The sequence below is a fragment of the Haliaeetus albicilla genome, chromosome 9, assembly GCF_947461875.1.
Source record: "Haliaeetus albicilla chromosome 9, bHalAlb1.1, whole genome shotgun sequence".
In the NCBI taxonomy this organism is placed as follows: domain Eukaryota; kingdom Metazoa; phylum Chordata; class Aves; order Accipitriformes; family Accipitridae; genus Haliaeetus; species Haliaeetus albicilla.
In genome coordinates this window covers 15752157-15767939 of record NC_091491.1, presented here as the reverse complement: position 1 = coordinate 15767939, position 15783 = coordinate 15752157, and the positions used below count along the sequence as shown (strand labels likewise).

Sequence of the window (15783 nt, the reverse complement as noted above, 5' to 3'; positions counted from 1 at the left end):
TGGTCGCCTGTGCTGGCTCTGGAGGGTGGGAGCAATGTGCAACCAGAGGAAGGGGAGCGATGTTGTGGCTACAAATTCTAATTCCTCCCCTGTGGCAGCATTTTCTCCAGCACATCAGTGCCCGTTGCTGCCTTGGCTCTGGTATCTGCTAGGGTAAACAGGGACCCGGAGCATGGGCACAGTGTCAGGAGGAAAGGACAGGGACGGTGAGGACCAGCGAAGGTTATCAGGGTTGTCCCTCTCCCACGTCACTGTCTCCTGCTGGGTCCTTTGACTGGCAGCCATCCTTCCCCACAGGGGACACGCTCTCGACCCTTGCGGTGAACCGTGCCGAGCCCAAGCTGTTCCATCCCTCCTGCATCTTGCCAGCTTTAATGAATTCCTCTAATGTGAAAAATTAGATGATCTCACCAGCAGGCCCTTTACAGTAAACCACTGTGGAGTATTGCAAAAAATGAGATTTGAGATGCATGAGGTTTCCACCAAGGTTTGGCAGAACTCCTGCCAGCAGAGCAGGGACCATAGGTGCTGGGGCTCTCAGTAGAGGCAAGGTGCTGTTGAACCTGTTTGAGTAGGGTCTCATAGGGCATGTTATGGTGTTTCCATAACTGCATGACACTTCTGAAATGTGCAGGGACATCAGTGGTTCAAAGAGGAGGGATTTGCTGCACATGAGTGTTTTTGCTCTGGATGCTCTTACTGTTTCCCCCTGCTGCTCCATGCTCTTTGCTACGGTGGGACCAGGGGGGCTGCCTGGGAGGCACATGCTGTGGGGACCTTCCCAGCTCCTTGGAGGCCAGACAGAGCTCATGGGTCCTCTTCCTGGGGGATCTTCCATGTCAGGGGTTGAGGGCAACCAGGAGTGTCCGAGCCACCTTGCCCAGGCTCCAGCACTTGTCCTTCTGGAGCAGAACCAGGGCCACTGCTTTATCCCCCTGCACATAAACCTCTTCCCTGCCATCAATGGGGATGGGTGGGCTGCAGGGCAGATCATCCCCCTTGCTGTCCCCTGTGCCCGTCCCTGCTGACCGTCTCTCTTGACCGTGCCCGCAGGACCACAACGAGTACAACTCCTCCATGGCCCGCAGCCAGACCAACACGGCCAGGATCGAGGGGCTGCGACCCGGCATGGTGTACGTGGTACAGGTGCGAGCCCGCACCGTGGCCGGCTACGGCAAGTACAGCGGGAAAATGTGCTTCCAGACGCTGACGGATGGTGAGTCCAGGTTGGGGAGTCAGGGAGGCGAAGGGGGTGGTGACAGCTTCGAGTGACAGCTTCAGGCTCTAATTGGATTAAACGAATATATCTCCACAAACCTTTCTCCCAGCGGGCAGTGTGGCAAAAGCCAGGTGATTTACAGCAGTGTCTTATTAATCGCCAGCTGGAGGAGTAATCTGCTTTAAATCTCTTAGCTCTGTTTTCTCCCCTGCTATTTAAGCTGTGGTTTTGTCTTTCCTGCCTCTGACCGTGGTGGTAGAGCCCCCCTGCCATTGGCTGTGAGTCTGGCACAGCAGGGTGGGGAGGAGTGGGGGGGTGTGGATCCCTGGAGGAAGAACTTCTGGGATGCTCTCCAGGGATGTTCTCCTGGGATGGTCAGAGCTGCATCTGAGCTATCAGGGCAAAGCAGGAAGGGTCACACTCATCACCGAAAGCTGATTTCCCACCCTGAGGTGGTGTGTCAAAGGGGCCAGCTCATGACCTTCACAGCTTCTTCTGGCCTCCTTGACAGAGTTGTGCTGTCGTTCTTCTGGCCCCAGCCTTTCCCTGTGCTCACAAACACGAGAACCCTTTAGAGAATAACTCATGGGAGGGTTTTTCATTAATCCCAGTTTTGGGACAAATCCAGAAGTTGGTGAATGAAGCAAGGCTCCTTTTGTGATCCTCCTACCCCTTCAGACACTGGGGGAGCTGAAGTCCCTGCAAGGACCCCCTTTCTTGCCTCTGCCAGCACGATTTCTGCTCCGGTCACGTGACACCCATGGGTCCCAGCCCCACTGGCTGTCTTTCCTAAAACTTCCCTTCTCTCCTAAATCTGGGCCTCCCTGTGCTTGCACTCGTGTTGAATACCAGCCAGGGCAGGAAGAGGAAAACCATGCGGGGTGACCAAGGGAAGGAAATGGTAATAAACCCCCCCAATGCCTCGAATATTCAGAATTAGAGAAGTGAGAAGAAAAATCCTGCCTCAAATAAGCAATTAATTGAAATTTAATAAGAATGGATAGTGTAGATTATTAAATAATAATTGATTGTTAGATGAGAATTTCTCAGGATTTAAGCGGCATGCAAGAGATAAATCTAGTTGCAAGTAATTAACAGCAGAGTAGAAAATAGAGATAAAAGGGTGCTAAATGCTTTCTGAGTGAATTTTATTTTAACCCTTGCTTGCGGCTGCTGGCCCAGCCTGGCAGAACATACTGATGACAGTTGGAGAGGGGGGTGTTTCTGGGGGGCTGCAGAAGCCCCCAGGAGTGTCGGGTCTCCTGGATACTGCCCACTGCGGGTACCCACACTGCTAATGGGGCAAGGCAGGAGAAGGGGAAAATGGGGGAAGACACATGGACGTTGCAAGTGGCTTTCTTGGGATTCCTCCAGGCATGTCCAGTCCTCACTGTGCCACCTCGGCTTTCACCCCAGCCTGCTGCTGAAGGATGCAGGGGGTGGCCAAGGGGACGCAAGGGGGTTTGAGGGATGCTCAGTGTGGAAGGGGTGCTGTGGTTGCTGTGGCTCTGCAAAAGGAGTTGGCTTATGCCACCTGTGGAGATTTAAAAACCTACAAGCAGACCTGCAGTGAAGGTGCTCGGGTTCGGGGCGCCTCTCTCAAGGTTAACTGTTGCATGGTGGACTCTCTGGTATCTAATATTGGTGAACTCCTGATGCAGCCTTCCCCAGCTGGCTTGGTTATTAACAGGGTCTCTTCTCTCCTTCCTTTCCTGGAGTGTGTAGGAACTTTGTATCTGTGATACCGTGTGTTAAATTTGGCCGAAACAACCAACAGGTTTTAATTTATTGAAGGAAGAGAAACCCCAGAGACATGGACAAAGCCACCTTTTAAACCTCATCTCTTTGGGAAACTAGGCCCACACACTGTTGGTTTGACTTGATTCCCAGGATCTTCTCTTCTATATTTTTAACCTAAAACACATGAGCCAAGCATGACAATCATGTCTTGTGCAACGCAGCACTGGCTCATCACCTGCCTGGATCCCCCTTGTCCCACCACCCTCGCATGGGAGCAGCACTCATAGAGTCAGAGAGGGTGTTACGGGACCCCTTCCCAGGAGGCTGCTCTTACTCCATGAATGTGCAAGGGAGAATTCACCCCATCCTTCTTCTCTCGCAGATGACTACAAGTCGGAGCTGAGAGAACAGCTGCCTTTGATCGCGGGGTCCGCAGCAGCCGGGGTGGTCTTCATCGTCTCGCTGGTGGCCATTTCTATTGTCTGCAGCAGGTGGGTCCCTGTGGGATGCTGTGTCCCTGGAAGGTGGAGGTGGTGAGACATAGGTGTGAGAGATTTGGGTTAGGAGGGGAGGGATCGGGGACTCCCGTAGCTGGAGAGAGCACCGAGCTGCCACCGCTTGCCAAGTGTTGCTGGCAGGGGAGTGGTTCGGGGCCATCACCAGCCACTGGTTCCTCAGGCCTGGCTGTTTTCTCCCCTGTTCTCCCAGGAAGCGCGCCTACAGCAAGGAGGCGGTGTACAGCGATAAATTACAGCACTACAGCACCGGGCGAGGTGAGCGGGGAAAAGCGGGCAGGGAAAATACTCCTAAACCTGCACCCAGTGTGTGCCCTCCTCCACCTTCAGCTGTGCATGGTGGGGGGATGAAAGCCCCATGGGGCAGATGGAGAGGACTGTAGGGTGGGAGTAGAGATGTCCACAGCTGAGTGTCAGGGTGCCTGTGGGGGTTTTGCAGTGCTGCAGCATTGTGGGTGGGAAAAGAGGAGCAACAGGCAGGATTTGAGGGATGGGGATGGATTTAGGGGGACGGGGCAGGGGGGATATAGTGGGACAGGGGATGAGGAGAGGATGCTGTGAAGACTCCCAAAGGAGGAAGGAAAGGAGAGAGACAGTGTGTGGAGGGGGGATGAGCTCCTGATCTCCTGCCACAGGCTCTGCCCTGGCCAGGATCAGTGCTGGGATGCTCTTACTGCTAAAGGGACTGTGGATTTTGGGAGTGTGGCCCATGGCCGGGGAGTGGGGGCTGGTGACCGGCATTGCTGCTGTCCTGGCCATGTGGCTGATGCTTGCCCTGCACCCTGCTCTGGGAAGGATGTGCAGCCAGTGACTGGGAAGGTTTAACTGGCTTTGGGCTGATGATCCTCTTGGCAAACAACTAGGAGAGCCTGAGGTTGAAGGGCCTTTTCCTAAGACACCTTTGCAGTTGGTGGAGCTGCGCACCAGAATAAATTTGAGGTGTCTATTGTGTATAACATGTGCTCTGGTGCTCTTCCAGCTCCCAGTAAAGCACCCAACAGGCTATTGGGATTGCTGGAAATAGTAAAGCAGCAAAGCAGCAGCTCCAAGGGGTGAGGAGTTGCCACCCGGTGCCCGTGGGCTCTGTACCCCATCCCTGTGGGACGTAAATCCCATTTACACTCTTGTAGAGATGCTTTCCAGGTGCATTTTGCTGCCTTGTCAAAGAAACCATCCCTGGGTCCTGAGCACCTGCTTGGGGAAAAGGGATGGCAGTGGGATGTAGGGCTGAGTGAAAGATAGCCGAGGAAGAGGGGAACAGGATGGGCGAGTGGAGAGGACGGATGGAGATGGAGCGATCAGCCTGGCAGAGAAAACAGGAGGGCTGACAGCGAAGGAAAGGGTTTGGAGGCAGCCAGGAGAGTCCAGCCAAGCCGACAACAGCACACTAAATCTCTTTTGACCTTCTCAGCTTCATACTGAACCCTCCCAATGTGATGGCAGAGCTGTGGGGGACTGTAAACCTCCCAGCAAACGAGAAACTGTTTTCCAAACACTACCGGGTGATACTTAAATACGATGGACTTGTGCTTTTCCTCCCTCTTTTCTTTGTGTTTCTGTACTGCGGGTAGTGGGGGAAGATGTATTTGATGCCTGATGGCTAAACTTGTGTTGGGCTGCAGGTAGGCTTTTTTTTCCTATTTTCTCCCTGTTTTGAAACAATCCCCACCCCATGTGCAGCCCTAGCTCGCCCCAAGCACCCCAAAACCCAGGGTGCTCAAACCAGGTAGGAAAGCAGTGAAGCGGGTGTCTGTGTTTAGTTTTAAAGCTGGGCAATGCGAGGATCAGTGTCCGAAAGCCAGGGGTGCCAGGGCTCCTGGACATGCAGCAAAACCCTTTCAAGGTCAGCAAGCCTCCAGGCGCTTGGTTATTGCAGGTGCTGGAGCAAAACAGGTGGGAAATTTGTGGTGAGCAACTAATGGAGTAACAAGTGCATCTGCCGGAACAAATCACCTGTGTGTTTAGCGTCACGACAATTACAGCCTCCCTGGTGGGACTCTGCCGTCCCTCCCAGGAGCCACCCAGGGATTGCTGGCTGCCTGCTGCTGGCAAGGACTGCCTGGGGTGGGTTTTGGGGTGTGATGGGGTCTCTCAGGTTGTAATTTCTTATGCTTTATCTCTGCTGCTGCTTCACCAGGAGCTTTGAGATAGCGGAGACAGAGAAAGCGTCCTGTTGAAGCAGCGGCGATTCAGCAGGCAAAGGTTTTTCTCTGATATTGATTCCCAAGGAAAAATGATGTTGGAAAGAATCTAACACTGGAGTCTGGGTCACGGTGCAGAGCTCTTCAACTTTCGAAGAGTGATAAAAAATTTGCCATCATCTGCAGTAGTGATAAATGGCCTAATCCAGTTTCTAGGAGTATCGGGGCGATTTTAAGAGCACAAAGCTCTCTTTGCAGGCAGGCTCAGCACGGGTTGCCTTTGATGCTGCACTCCGGTACCTGGCATTTCGCCCAGCTTTTGCCAGCATGGTGATGATTAGCCAGTGGCTGAGGTTTGCAGAAATGAGTAATGGGTTTAGGTGCCCTAATCCCGCTCATTCAGATGGGATAAAGATTAGGGGGGAGCTGAACCTGGTGTTTAGCGAGCCTATGGGCAGACCCTGGGGCACATCAGAGGGTGTTTGAAAACAAGCCCGAGTTGACAGTGGGCAGGAAGCTTCGGCATTATTGTCTCCTTTATTTCTTCAATATTTTGATCAGTGAGTCAGCCTCGGTTATGATCCTGTAAATCCCTTTGTAATCCTGGCTGGAGCATCAGCTGCTCTTGTAAAAAAATTTATGGGGCAGTTAAAGTGTATGAGACACAGCCGTAAAGGGATTTATGAACTGGGAGATGCACAGATGGCTTCATCGCAGCCTTCCCTGCCCGCCTCCGAGGTGCAGAGCTTTTGCCCCAAACGCCCCTTTTGGGGACGAGGATGCTCCTGCCTGGTCCCTCCCGAGTCCTGGGTGCCCTGCAAGCAGTTCTCCCTCAGTGGTTGTTTTGCACCAGCAGTGCCCTCCTGTGAGGCTTTCACGTCTCCTCCCAAATTACTTGCCGGCAAACTTGCAAACCAACTGGGAGCCAATTTAGATTCCCGGCGCGGAGCTGCGCAGAGGCGATGCTGTGGTCTGTGCGTTCGTCTGCACGTCGGCTCTAGAAAGGCTCTGGGAAGTGCCAGTGCAATGGGACTGTGGCCCTTGGCGAGGTCCTTAACAGTGTAATCAAACGCTATTAATCACTCTAAAGGAGAGGTACCTCGGGGAGGAGGACCAGGCAGTGATGTCCCTCCTGGTCTCCTCCAGAGATGACCTTGAGGGGCTGCTATGTGATCCCAAGTCCCCTTTTTGGGTGAGAAATGGCATGGGAGGCTGAACCCCCACAGGGCACAACAGCTTGTTCTGGGTTCCCTTTGGGGACTGTGGCATAACGCTGGTGCCCTGCTGAGCCCGGGGATGGCAGTGGCCACACTCTGCCCCTCAGCCGTGCCCCCCGGCAGCTCTGCAAGCCGCAGGGCATCCAAACACATTGTCTGCCAACCCCATTTGGGGAATTTGGGGACCTGTTTTGGTTTCTTCCCCCATTTGAAAAGGGCAAGAGCCCACTTGCTGCATCTCCCTGCAGTGTGGCCAGATCCTGCTGCCATTCATTGCCTCTGTGCCCTCCACTTGTCACGGAGGCTGGCCAAGCCTTATTTGATGGCTCCATATAGGTTGTTGATTATAATTGCTGCATTCTGTCAGTTTAGTAGCCGCCACAAAGCTATCAGAGGCCTTTTTGGGTAAATAAATATTTCTTCACTAATGCATGGAGCCTCATAAAGCCCTCACCGTAAAGCCAGCTAATTGTAGTTCATGTCTGTAACTGCTCCCCATCACCAGGGAGGAGGAAGAGGAAGGATAACAGCGGAGGAGTGGAGGGCAGTGAGTGAGAGGAGGGGATGCAGAGGAGGGTCAGGTGGAGCGGGGGGACGAAAGAGGACGATGAGGGTCTATGGAGGTGGCGCAGGTAAGCACAGCGATAGCCATCTTAACGGACGTATGGAAGGCATGAGGACATGGGGGTCTCCAGTTCTTGGCCATGGCACAACTGCTCTTGGTTTCTCTCCCTTTTGCTGTTGCTCGCATATTTCCTGCAACAAGGGTCTCCAGGGATGAAGATCTACATCGACCCCTTTACTTACGAGGACCCCAACGAGGCGGTCCGAGAGTTTGCCAAGGAGATTGATGTATCCTTTGTGAAGATTGAAGAAGTCATTGGAGCAGGTGGGTCTCGCGGTCCCCTGCCGCCCATCCTTCCCTGCCCTCTCTGCTGCTCCTGCGTAGCCAGACGCAGTTTTCACCCAGAGCAATTTTCTGGGGGTGCACATGTGGTTGTTCACTGGGAAACCCTCATGGAAGCCTCGAAACTTCAGGCTTTCCTGGGTTTGTGATGGGTTAAGGTGGACATGAGGTTGGCTTCTGCTCTCAAAAGTCCTCTGAGGTGGGAAAGACTCCATGAGCATAATCACTGGGTGACTGCAGGGCCTCTTGGGATTTCCTGCTTGGCTTTTCCGTGAGATAACAAGAAAAAACAGATCTCGCTCTAGTCTGTGCCATATTCCCATACATATGTATATATACACATGTGTGCACGTATCTGTATGTCATCTGTGCTGCTTTTATTGCCATTTTTAAATAACAGTGTTGTACTCATAGAAGAGAAAGTGAGAAGCTGGGGGGAAGCTGCAAAGAAGCAATGAGCTAGTTTGGTCAGGATCAAGTTCAGGAATGTATCAGCCACCCTTTGCTGCTCATCAAGGCAAAGTGGCTGCAAACCTGGCTTAAATGTAATCCCTCCACAGGCAAATTTTGCCTTGGCGACAGAAAAGCTCTCCTGCTGAAAATGAGAGGACACTTTCTCTTTATTTTACATCAGAGGGCAGCAATGAAAACAGCCCAATTATTTTCTGTTCCAAGATAAGTGATGTGCAAAAAGGCAACTGAGATTACTAATGCCGACACCTTATATTTGAGGTAGTCCTTAAATGTTGATGCTCTTGCTCTGCAAATCCTTCTTGCGGGGGTTTGCAAGAGTGGCCCCAGCCTCTTGCTTCTGTTGGCGCTAGGCTCTGTCACCTTGGAGAAAGTTGCAAGCCCAAACATGTCTTCAGCAGCAGACATTGCCCCTTTTAAAGAGGACAGGCGAGTAAGATTTATAGAGAGCATCGTTGAAGGGTGAACTGGCTGACATTTCTCAGCCAGTTGGTTTGGAGACCAAGCAGCTCAAGGTACCATTACTGTTTGCAGTGTTTTATGTGGAGGAGGAGGTGGTAGTGGATGCTCTTGCACTTGCAGGGGAGTTTGGAGAAGTGTATAAAGGACGCCTGAAGTTGCCTGGCAAGCGGGAGATCTACGTGGCCATCAAAACGCTCAAAGCTGGCTACTCCGAGAAGCAGCGCCGGGATTTCCTGAGCGAGGCCAGCATCATGGGGCAGTTTGACCACCCCAACATCATTCGGCTAGAAGGGGTGGTGACCAAAAGCCGACCAGTCATGATCATCACAGAATTCATGGAGAACGGGGCCCTGGACTCGTTCCTGCGGGTAAAGCGAGGTGGGGCTGTGCGGGCTGTTGTTCACCTGTGGGATTCAGGAATGAGATGTTGGTATCCTGTCCTGTAAATCCCAGCCTGTTTCCTTAGCTTGGGAGCTAGTTGCAGTGTGCCGTACACCCCCAAAACACATGTATTTTGGTGCTGGCGTACCTCTGCTTTAATCAGGCAGGGCAGGGCAGCTGGATGGTCCTCTGGGGAGGTACAGCATCCTCCCAAGGTTGGGGGTGAGTGGCTGTGGTCCCACAGTGGGGTCTGCGTGCTCACCCCAGTGCCTGCTCTTTCTGATCACAGCAAAACGATGGGCAGTTCACAGTGATCCAGCTGGTGGGGATGCTCAGAGGAATTGCTGCCGGGATGAAGTACCTTGCAGAGATGAATTATGTGCACCGAGATCTGGCTGCCAGGAACATCCTGGTCAACAGCAACCTGGTGTGCAAAGTGTCCGACTTTGGCCTCTCACGCTACTTGCAGGATGATACATCTGACCCCACCTACACCAGCTCCTTGGTACGTACCTCTTGCAAGATTTGGTCTTGCCCAGCATCCCCAGTGCCTGCCCTGCACCCACTACCATCTGGACCTGGGAGAATGGTGCTGGACGTACACCCCAGAGCTTCTACCATGGATGGGAGCATCTCAGGAGGGTTCCCACCACGTAGGCTCGTGGCCCAGAGACCCTGGCTGTGGCTCCCACTCATCATCCTCTTTTCCCTCCTTTCTCTTCCTCCCTTTTATGAGTTTTCTGCCTCCCTCCTTCCCCAAGCACCTTTCTGCTCTCAGCAGTTTCCAGATAAGCCTCTTCCCTCTCCTCCGTGGAGGGAAGGTGCATGGAGGAGTCCCTGGAGTGATGGGAAGGGGAGGCAGAGAGATCACAGCATCTCCCGATGGCACAGCAATGGTGTTTTAACTCCCCTTCCGCCAGCGTTCCACGTCTGGTCTGCCTTTCTCTGCTGGAGACTTGTTCCAGGCATTAATTAAAGAGACAAGCCTAATGGGAGCTCCACCGTTCCCCAGCCACCCTTCTTGTCCTTAATTAATTCATTTGTAGGTAGCGGCAGCCCTGCTTTCCCCTTGCTCCCCGCCACCCTGGGGGACCCCCAGCTCCTCACCACGGCAGTCCTCCTGCCAGCAAGCTTGTGAGACCCTTGGTGGTGGTAAGGATGATCAGAGGAGAAGGGGATGAGCAACCTGTTGGCCTCATCTAATCAATTAATTAAAAGAGCATGCTCTGGGTGGAAGTACAAGGCTGCACTGACTCCTGCAGAAGCAGTTTCTTGGGCTGCTGAGCTGTGCCCAGGCGCTGGGGCTGGCTCCAGCCTCCAAAATGGATAACCCATGGACATGCCTTTAAGGCTGACTTTGTGTTTTGGCCCAGCTGCAGCCCCTCGCTCTTCCTCCCCTGTTTGTGATAACGTTTCACCCGTGCCCCATCATGGACCTGCTCCGCTCCGCTCCCTGCACACACCCGTCCTGCAGGCAGCAGCCTTTGAGCAGACACCCATCATTTATTTTTTGTTCAAATACCCCAGCAGTAGCTGCTGGGATGAGGCATGAAGTAGCCTTTCCCCACCTTTGGAGATAAAAGAGATTATCTCATCTGTGTTTTTATTTAATTTAGGCCATAATAGATCTCCCGGCAGCTGGGAAGTGATGCTGTGCCTGCGATTACATCACTCTGCCTCCCACAGCAGGTTTTTAGCTCTGGGGAAAAGGCAGGAAAAACAACCTAGCAGTTAATTTCTCCATTTGTAGTTATTCAAATAAAATTTTTTGCCATTCATCCTTCAAGAGCAGCTGACGCTTCATTGGAAAGACTACAGAAAACAATTGCGCTAAACGATTTACAATGCAATTCTGCCCCGACTAAATACTGTGCATGTCTGTGGTTTTCCTTCATCCGTTGGGTTTTTTTGCTGTTATTTCAGCAGTGCTTGCCCAGGTAGCAGTCCCTCTGTACGTGCTGTCCCCCCACAGCATCCCTGCCTGCTCGGCATGGCCTCCAGCCCTTCCTCTCCTGGCAGGAGCTGGGACCTGCCCTGGCTTGATGGGGTGGCTTGAGATGCCGAGCCTGATTTTGAGCTTTTAGGAGAAATGAGGAGTGCTCTGCCAAAGGCACTTTCCTATTCCAATGCTTTCCAAGTCTCCTTTGGGGCTTAAATATGCTTTGCTTTTTGCCTCCCAATCCAAAAGTGGGGCTGGAAGGACCTTCCAGCAGTTGTGGGAGCCCAGTTGATGCCGTAGAGGATGCTCTTAGGTTAGACATTTTTTCCACTGAAGGCCAGGGGATGGGGATGCCTGTGGCTCCTTACCTGAGATGAGCACTAGCGCAGTTCTGTGTAGTCCTTGTCACCTGATGTCTCCCTGGGAAGGGACCTGGGGACAGGCCACTAATGTGCCGGGTCCTGCAGGGCAGCTGGAGTGGGGAGGTGTCACTCAGGGGTGACACCTGAGTGGGATAAACCCTTGGATAAATCTTTTTGTTTTGTTTAGCTAAGCCCTTTTGTGCAGGTACAAGGTAAATTCATGGAGGTGTTTTTGGCTCCTGCCTCCTTGTCCCATCGGGTACCACCTGCCCACTCCTCAGCAGGGTCCCCGGGGACCAGTGGCTGGGGGTGTGCGGGATGGCTCTGAACCTGGCTCATGGGTGTCCGGGCTCCTCCCTTTCTCCACAGGGGGGGAAGATCCCCGTCAGGTGGACAGCGCCGGAGGCCATCGCCTACCGCAAGTTCACCTCGGCCAGCGACGTCTGGAGCTACGGCATCGTCATGTGGGAAGTGATGTCGTTTGGGGAGAGGCCCTACTGGGACATGTCTAACCAAGATGTAAGCACTGCGGTTCATCCACACAGCTCTGGGGAGTCTGGGGGGGGCTCATTCCCAAAGGAAAGCCCTGCCTGAACGGCTATCTGCTTCTTCCTGTGGCCTCGGCAGTGCTTGGTTTTGGAGATGAAACAGGCTGGCAAGCGAGAGGATGCAAGGAGGGAAATTGGGAAGAAAAGCCGGTGGGCTGGTAATTGGACTTCAGCAAGCTGCAGGGCCTTTGAAAATGTTCAGAGGGTTTACGAGCAGGGAAGGAGCTTTGGTAGTTGGACTGCTGTACTCTGATGCGATCTGCCGAGATAATGAGTGGCAGCTCTCTGCCGGGAGGAACTGCAGCGCGCGGAGCATCAGAGCGGAGATTAACCTCCGAGAGCCCCAGCTCCATCGGAGCCAGGAGCGTCTCCTCCTGCTCCCTTTGCTGATGATCAAACGGGCTGGCAGCTGCCTTCCCAGCCTGCGGCAGCACTGCCTGTAGCACCTCTGCCCGCACATGCAGCTTGGCTCGGCTCAGAGTGGCAGGGGTGGCTCACCCTCTGCTGTGGCTGCGGTTTTACCTATCTGAGACCTCTGAGTCCTTGTCTTCACATGCTGCTTTCTCCCCTGCTGCCCTGCAGGTCATCAATGCCATCGAGCAGGATTACCGGCTCCCGCCACCCATGGACTGTCCTGCCGCCCTGCACCAGCTGATGCTGGACTGCTGGCAGAAGGACCGCAACACCCGCCCGCGCTTCACTGAGATAGTCAACACCCTCGATAAAATGATCCGCAACCCGGCAAGCCTCAAAACTGTGGCTACCATCACCGCTGTGTGAGTCTCCCGGCGTGCAGGGAATGCTCTCATGTCAGCATCCCAAGCCAAAGGCTCCCTGAGTGTCTCATGCTGCTGGGGGAAAGGAGAGGAATTCATAAATCGTTTGCCAGAAGGGGGGGAGGGGGGGTTGTCTTTGCTCTGCCTGACAGTCAGACAAAGAACATGTAGTTTTCAGTCAAGCAACAGCAATAATTCTTTGCTATTGATTCTTTATGGCCTGTGACCATATGGGTGCAGTGTCTGCTCCGCCAGTGCCTCCGTCCCTGCGGCTCCCGCAACTGGATTACAATGTGCGGAGTTGCAAAGCTCTGCTTGGCAGAGCAGTATTCCCATGGGACAGGCCTTCCTCATGGCCTTCCTTGTCTCAGGCATGTGCCGGGAGCAGGGCAGTGCTGGGGGGAGCACAAGGGCACAGCGGGGTGGATTGGGGAGCATGTCTGTGCACCAGCTGGGCTTGTCCCCAGCAGTATGTCCTGTTGCAGGCCTTCTCAGCCCCTCCTCGACCGCTCCATCCCCGACTTCACTGCCTTTACCTCAGTAGACGACTGGCTGAGTGCCGTGAAGATGAGCCAGTATCGGGACAGCTTCCTGACTGCTGGCTTCACCTCCCTGCAGCTTGTTGCCCAGATGACGTCCGAGTGAGTTGGGTGTCACACCAGGGCTGCCCGAAAGCTGGGTGCTGCCCAGGGTGGGTTGGGGTTGCAGGGAGGTGGGAAGGTCAGTTCAAGGCACCTGCAAAGGAAGGGTGTGAGCATCCATCACACCAGTCAGCAGAAGCGCCCTGAGTCTGGAGGTGGCCGCGTTCACTATCTGGGGGTCAGTGTGGGGGTGTCTCCCTGCTCTCGGTCCCACCCCATCCCCAGTGATGCTTATGGGGCTGCGCTTGGGCTCTGTGCCTGTTCTTCTGCTGACAGGCATGGACCTGCTGAGCTTACATCCCTCACCTCACTTAGACACAGCAAAACAGATACACCAACCCTCAGCTGCCTATTGATGTTCCTCCATCTGTCTATTTTCCAGAGACCTCCTGAGAATAGGGGTGACTTTGGCTGGGCACCAGAAGAAGATTCTGAACAGCGTCCAGTCCATGCGAGTACAGATGAGTCAGTCTCCGACCTCGATGGCATGACGTCCCTTGTTCAACAGGGAGGGGACAGGGAGGGCACGCAGTGGAAGGGCAGAGGTGGGAGGGGAGAAACTGACGGGCGCCGTGGAGCACCGTTTGGAGGGGTGCCACCGCTGCCTGGGGACTGTGACTGCAGACGAAGGGTGTTCCTAGGACTCATCTCTAACTGGTGACTTCCGTTCCTCACCAACAGAAGCACACTTACCAATGTCATGGGGAACAGCATATAAATACATATAAATATGTACAAATCATATATTTAAAAAACAAAACAAAACAAAAAACCACAAAAAACAATGAAGACAAACCAATGTACGTTGGGGAAGCAAACCCAAACCCTAGAGACCAGACTCCAATCCCACCACCAGTGAGCAGTGGTCGAAACTGAGAAGGAGGAAGGGGCTGTTGGGGAAGGGAGAGGCACGAGATGGAGTATCCCATCCAGAGAAACCACCTTCCTTTTCTTTTCTTCTTTTGCCCTCCCTCCCTGCCCCAGCCCTCCCTGCTTACCCCGCTTCCCTCTCTGCTCATGGACCAGGGTGGAAGTGTCCTCAGACGTCTCTGCAGCTCCCTGCTGTCCTACCCGGGCACCGCTCTGGCAACTACCAAAGGACTTCGCTGACCACTGCATGGGGGATCCGACTCAATCCAGTTAATGTCTTCATATTGAAGAAGAGATGTACCTTCAATAGAAAACCTTGGGTTTTTTTTTTTCTCTTTTGCTTGCATTTTTTTTGCAAAAAGGAAAAAAAAGGATTAAAAAAAAAAAATCCATCTTGGAAAATGGAAAGAGGTGTTCCCGTGTGTGTGTGCGCTCGTGCGCGTGTGTACGTTGTCAACCTACCGTGGACTCACTGCTTATCCGTAACCGAAGATCACCACTGACCCTGTGGCCAGTGGCCGGCCAGTTCCCAGCATGGGGGGGCCGGGGGTTGTGCCCACAGCCCCCGGGAGTGGGAGGTAGCAGGGAAGAGCCCAACAGCAAAGCAAGCACTCAGCATCCTGCAAGCGGGGAGGAGGATGCCAAGGGCCAGCCGGCACAGTGGGAATGGGATGGGACCGGAGGAGCCGCTGTGTGATTGTGACTGGGTCAGTGACTGCTGGAGAAGGAGAGCTGCTCTGGGAAACAGACTGCTAAGGCCTCCAGAGCCTCAGCGATGCACAGAAGATGGCTATGGAGGACTTTTTTTCCCATTCTTGCGGACCTAAGGATTTTGTTATTGAATTACAGACTTAGGTTTCATGGCTTCAGAGGTAGGTCCATTTGTCTCATGTACCTCTTTGTCCATACGTTCATCCTTCTCTCTGTTTTTCAGCTCACTTCCTTAAAGCCTCTCCCAGTGAATGTTTCCTTGTGTTTAATTTGATTTTTTTTTTTCCCCCACTGTTAGTCTCCTTTGCAAATTGATCTAGTTAAAATTACTAGACGCATGTCAGTGTTTACACAGAATATTGTAAGACTGGGCAATCTAATGTCCCTCTGTGGATCGCGCTGAGAGTTTATAAAATGAATGAACTCTTAATAAGGCTTTTACTTAGACGGTTGTGTGTGAGTTGTGATGATCCATCACTGCGCTCTTGCAGACACTGTGCTGGCAGCAAGCAGCACCCATGGGGCAGGGGGAGCAGCGGCACGGGCGGGCTGCCCAGCTGTGCCTTGAGGGCTGCCGGTCCCTGCTGTAATTTGGTGGCGCGGTGGCTCATATGTATATGAGAAACCCTCGGTCCTCCTCATGCATCTGTCCCCGCTGTGGGGATGCCCTGCATCTGTCCATGTTGTGAGGATGTCCCGCATCCTCCTATGCCACGGTGATGCCCCACATCCAGCTGCGCCATGGGGGTGTCTTGTGTCTGTGCCCGTGGGGGTGCCCGCATCTGTCTGTGCTATGGGGATGCTCCGTGTTCATCAGTGCCATGAGGATCCCTCATGTCCACCTGTGTTATGGGTTTTCCCCTTGTCCGTCCTTGCCATGGGG

The 15783-nt window shown here is 53.5% G+C and overlaps 1 protein-coding gene across 2 annotated transcripts in view; it reads left to right on the top strand.

The window, feature by feature from the left end:
• Positions 1–15783, top strand: part of EPHB1 (EPH receptor B1) — an 86374-nt gene that overhangs the window by 62631 nt on the left and 7960 nt on the right. For both annotated transcript variants that reach the window (XM_069791803.1, XM_069791804.1), the window contains exons 7-16: positions 1054–1216; positions 3342–3450; positions 3668–3732; positions 7599–7721; positions 8793–9040; positions 9343–9558; positions 11724–11873; positions 12485–12678; positions 13164–13319; positions 13702–15061. In XM_069791803.1, the coding sequence (XP_069647904.1) occupies positions 1054–1216; positions 3342–3450; positions 3668–3732; positions 7599–7721; positions 8793–9040; positions 9343–9558; positions 11724–11873; positions 12485–12678; positions 13164–13319; positions 13702–13810 (1533 nt within the window). In that variant the 3' untranslated portion in view covers positions 13811–15061. The remainder of the gene's footprint in view (positions 1–1053; positions 1217–3341; positions 3451–3667; positions 3733–7598; positions 7722–8792; positions 9041–9342; positions 9559–11723; positions 11874–12484; positions 12679–13163; positions 13320–13701; positions 15062–15783) is intronic.